Source organism: Rhea americana, unplaced genomic scaffold, assembly GCF_003343005.1.
Source record: "Rhea americana isolate MKP2758 unplaced genomic scaffold, rheAme1 scaffold_58, whole genome shotgun sequence".
NCBI lineage: Eukaryota > Metazoa > Chordata > Aves > Rheiformes > Rheidae > Rhea > Rhea americana.
Window position 1 is genome coordinate 324,060 of NW_028186734.1, and position 7,245 is coordinate 331,304.

The 7,245-nt window shown below is 43.3% G+C and overlaps 1 protein-coding gene across 1 annotated transcript in view; it reads right to left on the reverse strand.

Moving 5' to 3' along the window:
- Nucleotides 1-7,239, reverse strand: part of MTCL1 (microtubule crosslinking factor 1) — a 103,707-nt gene extending 96,468 nt beyond the window's left edge. Inside the window, exon 1 of the mRNA XM_085319275.1 lies at nt 7,166-7,239. Within this exon, the coding sequence (XP_085175401.1) occupies nt 7,166-7,201 (36 nt within the window). The 5' untranslated portion in view covers nt 7,202-7,239. The remainder of the gene's footprint in view (nt 1-7,165) is intronic.
- Between the last annotated feature and the right edge of the window lie 6 nt (nt 7,240-7,245).

Consider the following 7,245-nt stretch of genomic DNA (forward strand, 5'->3'; position numbering starts at 1 on the left):
AAAAAAAAAAAAAAAAAAAAGGAAGATAGGCTAAAATCTGCTTTATTTTTTCCCAGTTTTAGCGTGGGGTTATACTGCAAACCCATCGACAAGAGGCTGTGTAAAAGCAGAGCGTGAGCGCGCGGGAGCCGCTCCTCTGGGCGCACCAGAGCGCAGGGCACAAATCAGCGCGCGGCGGAAAGCAGGCGCCGGCACGCAACGCGGGAACCGCCTGAAGCGCAAGACCAGGAGGAGAACGGACCCCTTCCTTCTGGCAGTCGCCTCCTTGGCCTTGCAGCCTTCCCGGTGGGATCCCCTGGGCACAAACGCAGGGCTGGAGAGGCTGGCCGGGAGGCTTGGCTGCACGCTCCAGCTGAAAGGGTTTCACTCAAAACCCCGGAGAGGAAATGAATAACGGAAGCGATGATTTGCAGGACGATTTGCAGAGCCGGGGAGAAAAGACCCAGGGAAGTGGCAATTACGGCTGAAACTCTGATGGCCCAACTTACTATACTGGTAGTCCTATCACTTCAGAAGAAAACATGTCAGTCATTAGCTAAATCAAGGGTAAGTGCAACAGAGCCAGAACTTTAACAACCATCAAACTCAGTAATTCGCAAAACAAGCTGTTTTGGCTGTGAGGCAGTTGGAAATACTAGCTAAACTCAACCCCGGACTTCATTCRTATTTATCATTATTAACACTGTGAGGGAGAATTAAAGCTCTTTCTCTCAAGAGGTGTTGAGTTTCATACYGAGGACTTCCGATTTCTTTAAAACTGGAGGGAGCGATCAGCATAGGCACATAATGGCAATTAAAACAAGCAAGTAAGAAAGCAGGCTTCCCTCCGGGCACCTGAAAAAGGAGAGCCTGCTCCCTTCCTTAAAAGGGAGGTCCTGCTCCACGATCCCACGGGCAACTGCAAGGTGAAGGGCAGCCGTGAGAAGCTTCACTTCACTGTACGCTCCTGAAGAGGATGAGAGCCTCCTCTCGATCCCCTTTAATTTAATGGTAATTCCATTACTAACCTCTTTAAGATCAGTACCACGCAGACAGTCCTGGAAGAAAGAATATTCTTTAGGAAAAAGCTAACCTGCTTTTCTTTCCAGATGTCACCTTGATCAGAAGGGAAAAAAATGGAAATGTTGGGATAAAGCAACTTCCTAACTGGTAGCTCTTTTTAGATCTGTGCTCGTGCTCCTCCTCCTAAGCCCAGCTGCTCGTGCTTCCAGGTACTTGGCCCTACTGACTTCCCAAAGGCCAGCTAAATGGGGACCAGTGGGAATCATCTCAGCGGAGGGGCTCAGCTCACCGGAGTTCACAGCGGGGCTGTATGAATGCAGAGGCACACTTAAACTGCTGCTCCACCGGCAGGTTCCCCCAAGACTTCAGTGGAAAAGCAACGGCCTAAGGAATCATGGTTTCCATGTCCATCTACTAAGCCAAGGTGACTAGGCCAAAAGGGGAAAGCRGGTGTGCTTCTTATATTTCTACACACTCCAAGTGCACACTGATGGTGCAATTTCACATCTGTACTGTGCAAAATGAAGACACACCTCTCAGAAGAGAAGCCATTATCCCATCAATACCTTTTACTGATGCTGTACTTTTTTTTATATTATTGACTTAATTTATAATGAAATATAATTAAGGGTAAATTATAGGAATATAAATTATAGGAATTTGCCTTATCGAGATTCTAAAAAAAAAGTCCAGTCCTGCAGCTCTTCTACTGGATACCCCACACTAACACGAGTCGTCCCTGCCGAATTGAACAGGAATACCTCCACAACTGACTGGCTGCGCCTACATCTACACAGACTGCAGCTGAGAGCAGTAGTGAGGTTTCAAAGTAGATGCCCCCCCGCCTGGGCACTCATTCAGCCCGCACAGTACCCACGAACTGGATTCTTTTTGAAATAAAATAAATATAGAACTATGGTCCAAGCATGTGCCGAATGCACCCCAATGGGGACACGTGAGTCTGAACTACTGATGAGCCATCTGGACAACTCTGAACCACGTGGATGACGGGGATGTTTCATTCAAGGCACCAAAGGAAAGCCCTGAACTTCATGTACGTACGGAAGCAAAGGCCTCAGCACCAGCTGAGTCTAGACCAGCCCACTGATCTGCCCATACTGAGCTGAATTTTTGGCTAATGTAGAAACAGCTGTTAACTCAGCATGAATAAAAGAGTAAAAACTGGACCTCAAAAATGACTCAAAAGATGGAAATTTTAAGAAAGACCATCAGGAAGAAATTACATACAAAAAATAGCATAAATGATGGATGTATACTGAATCCTTGACTATGAATTTACAATCACATATAATGTCAAGTTGAAAGTTTTTAGGTTCTATTGAATTAAAAAACATCAATGTCAAGATGTTATATATAGCTTGGTAACATCTGCAAACTAGRCAGACAAAAGCATACAAAACCAATAATTTGTATAGCAAGCACAAATAAAGGATGAAATTCAATCGTCTATGTAAAAAACTAAGTAGTTTTTAATTTATCCCAAAGCCATATTCATAAAATATGTCAACATTTTTCTAAATAAAAGGTTGCTTAGTATATGTTAAATCAAATGAGCGGAAACTGAGGAAGGGAGGAAGAAGAGAAGTTACAGTGGGTAACTGCTGTTGTACTAGGGCCGAACCAGAAGTTGTAGCTACTCCTTGATAAGTCTAACATTCATGAACTACAGTTTATGTTATCTCTGTTTTCATATTTTGAATACTTCAAACTGTTTTTATGTAAGAGATGACATTACCGCTACGGAACAAGCACATCTCCACGCCACATTACCTACTTCAGCAGAATTGCAGTAGAGATAAACATGCTCGACAAGGCTTTGGTTGAGAATAAAGGAACCACCAACCTCTCTGACTTTTGCAAAATGTGTTAATGAACTGCAAGCTCTCCCCCAAGCTCTTGAACCAAACTACTTCAAAAGTCTCACACTGATCTTCAAACCTTGCCTGCAGCTTGCGTGCCTTTACCGGACCAAATGCTGCCAGCGCAAAGTAAGATGAGAAATCTCAAAAATCACAAAATCATAAGCACCTATTTATTTGGGGGCGGCCTTGAGTTTTGCAGGATACGAGAGCGCGCCCAGCATCTGGCAGCTTTATGCTTCACTCGAGCATTAGTCCTACTCTCGTTGCAACGCACTTCCTCTCCTGGAGCAGTTCACACCGGCAGAGTTATGGCCTGGCCGGTGCCACACTGCTGTCCTCTGCGCTGCATAGCCAGCAGTTTAAAGGCAGCTGAGAAATGAAATATAACCTCATATGACATACACCATCATTTGAAATAAAAATGAACATCATTTAGATGGTATCAGAGTGGAATAAAGGGCCTGGAGTGGCCTCTTATTCCATTTATGCCCAGGATATATCATGATGAAAATTAATAAAGAATGAATAAAGGCAAAGAAAGACGATAATCTAAGAAATCTAGGATATCTTAGAATATATTTTTGTGCTAGTCTACACTGTAGCAGCACTTAGAGTATGTTGAACTTATACCAACACACTCRCAAAGAAAACACCCGGTAAAGCAAAGTTAAGGAAATATCAGTTATATTTTAAGGACAGCAAGAAGCACTAGGCTTCATGCAGAAGGGTTTTCTACACCGCGTCTATGAAGGACGAAAAAAGAAAAGGGGCATGTGTCAATTTTATATTTCATGACTAAAATACCACTTCTGTTTCTATTAATGCGTTTACTTAATTGAAACAATATAAATTAAACATATGCCAAGATAAAGCAAGAATCTTTTTAATTGTTAAAATTTGGGGCCTTTCCTTATATTCCCATATGTGTTAGAGGGATCTATGCCTTAAAGAGCTTCTTTCAAAGTTCCCTGGGACTTGCATAAGGCATGATGGTTTTCCATGTGCTCCAGACTTAAAAGTAATCCTGAAAAATAGTCATTTGTGTAGGCAGTATTTTGCTATTATAAATAGGACTGACTAGCAATAACTAAAATTTTAATCTTCTACTAGAATTTACTGATGACCTTCCAGCTTCAGAGTCAGCCACCATGACATAATTTCATGTTGTTTGACCTCAAAAAGTAAATGATATCTTATAAATGCTACTCTACTATTACAGTCTCCCCGCAGAGGCAGCCAAAATAAGATTATATAAGAAATACACAGATGTGAAATCAAGGAGGCAGTAAAAGGAGGCAGTATGTCACAGAGGCAGTAAAAGAGAGACTTTACACTGTAAACACTGACCCTGAGACATTTCATGTACACGCTTATCTTTATGGACAGTTCAGTACTTCCAGAGCCAAAGCCTCATGCAGGGTAAAATGACAGAGTCACTGGAGCTACATAAGCTGGTAACTTTGTACCAGTTTGAGATCTAGCTCATAGTATTAAGTCTTAAACATGTGCAGCATCAACAGTTTGCTCTGCAAAGGCTTTCATGGAGCACTTTGGGAGACTTTCTAGTATGCCTTGATTACAAATAAAGATAAATGATTACAGATAAATGAGCTAGAAGGGTTTGTTCTAGTAACCCTTCAATTTTCAGCAATCTTTAGCACTAAGCAAGTCTGAGTGCCATATGTGTATATCCTATCCTATATCCTGTAACTTGCTATATGAAAGATAAATTTCCCCAAAATGACCCTTAAAATTATGTGCACCATTCCAGGTGCTGGGAGGGAAAAGGAGTAGTGAAAATCAGAAAATTCAGCATATGGACATGCTCAAGAAATTAACAGTTTCTTTGGGGATTTATCTAACCATTTGTCTATTTACGGCTGACAGCTTCCCCATAATTGCCTAAGCACCTCCAGTTAATGGAGAAACAAAGCCTCCACCAAAGCAGAGGACAGCATCTCAGAAAAACAAGGAACAAAGGCACAAGGGAACAACTCGTGCAATGCTGCAGTTTTCACTTTCAGAAAACTAGAGAAGTGTTTTTAGATGGATTTACCTAGGAAAGGAAAGTTTGAGAATTATGCCACTGTTCTCCTGGTAAATTCTGAACTATGAGGCTGATTCTAACCAGTCTGRCAGAGGAACAGAACCTCCAAACTCTATGAGCACAGGTGGTCAAGGAGAGAAAGGGTGTGCATGTGTGTGTGTGTGTGTACACACATACATACATACACACATATAGATATACATACACACATATACATACATATGTGACATACACTCACTCCCTTCAGACTTGTAGGCCTGAAGAAGTTACTGTCCAAACCAAAATAGAGCAGTGCTGGGACACAATGGCTGGAGGTGATGTGTCCATCATCCATTACCCATGTGTTCATTTCACCATTAAGGTGAAAGACTTGAAGACACTGTCACACAGGGCAACAACTTTGAAATAATGCAGAATAAAGTTCTTTACTTGCCAATCCAATCTCTTGGTCATTACGTACCAAAGCTCCCACACTCTCGGWGGCCTGTCCAAGACAAGGCAGAAGAATGGGCATGGAAACTCAAAGTAGGCAGATAATGGCCTCCCCAACATCAACTCCTTTCTTCACATTTCCATAGTTAGAATGTATCTTGGACATGAAACAGGAGGCTTAATGCATTTTTCATAATGGTCAACTTCATCAAGTTCATCATCAACTTCACAAAGTTAAACACTATAACTCTGCAAATCCTGTTATCCAAAATGATAGCCAGTTCCTTTTCTGGATATTACTAGGCTTTTGGTCCCGAAGATCAATGCAGTTTAACTACTTGTAAAAACAATCCTTTCATCAAGTCTGAATTTCTTTACATGTCCTCTTGTTTCTCTCATGTAAACAAACTTCTGAAACAGGTTCTCTGTACTGTCCATTTTTTTATAGACTTTTATTGCACTTCTCTAATATAYTTCAGAGTCTTCCACGCAGTGTGAATGTTGTAAGAGCTTTGCTATGCCTCGATAGTTTTATTGCTCAAATTTTGCATTATCCTTTTCTAGATGACCAGCACTGCCCACAGTATTCCAGCACATATAGTGGCTATGGACCTATAAAACACCATCATGTTTTCTTTGCTTTTTCTCCACTCAGTTTCTAAAGCAATCTAATATTACCTGCAGTTGCATACTAAGCATTGCTCTTTCCGTTGTGATACTCCTGAGTTAATGCAACGCATTTAAAACCTAGAAAAGTACATATTCAGCCTTTTTTTCTCCCTCAGAATGCTTTGACTTTTCAATACTGAGATTTATTTCCCATCCTATCCCTTCCCTTTTTACCCATTCACCTTCCCTGGTTAAGCTGCCTATGGTGTTCTGGCCAATCTTGGCTGGACTTGAGATAAACAAACAAACAAACAAAAACCTAGTATCATCTGAAAAATCTGCTGTATCATTCCTCACTCCTTATTCCAGTTCACGAAGCAGCASCAGACAGCAAAGAACCTTACAGCACCCCTGCTGTTAACCTTTCGCTATGCTGAACATTATTTCTTGTCTCCCAGCCAAAACTGCTTAACAAGCCTAGTTCACCTCTTCACCATCCTCCTCTCTCCCAAGGTTACGAAACTCCGGTCCTTACTCTAGCAGGACTCCCTTGCACGTCCACAGTCATTTTGCTTGAGAAAAAACAGTGTTTGTAGTGTCAGGGCACAAAGCTTGTCCTCACCGGTGGCGGAGTCAAGCRGTACAGTATCTGTGGTTACCCGATTAGCTCAGTTTATTTTATTTATAGATCTTTATGGATGCAGCCTCTTGGCTATGCCAAAAGATCATATTGTAAGCGCTAGTCCAACCAAAGGTTTCTGCAGGTCACACCAGCTCGGCGCCCTCCCGGATTTAGCTCTCCTGTTTCCTCGGCGGATGCATGCACACATACACGCTTTTCCACCTGTACCGCAGCGCCGAGACTCCTTTCACCGCTGCTAGTGTTACTCTGCGGGTACTCCACGAGGAGCGGCTCGGCTTGCCAGTGACAACACAGCACAATAAACGCGCGAGACGCTACTGTCATCTTTCCCGTATCAAAATCAAACGGTTTTTTTTTCTTTTCTTTTTTTGGCTTTAACGGCGACGTTGAGGGAAACGGTCCCCGGAAAGTGAGGTCTCGGCAGGCAGCAGCAGCGCGTCCCCTCCGCTCCGGAGCGAGTCTGGCGGAGGCAGCGCCCCTCCCGCACCGCCCGCACCGCCCGCGCCCAGCCTCCCCGCGCGGGGCGCCGCCGCCGCCGCCGGGCCTCACCTTGAGGTACTCGTTCTCCGAGCGCAGCTCCTCCATCTCCCGCTGCAGCTCCTCCCGCGCCGCCCGCGGCGGCTCCCCGC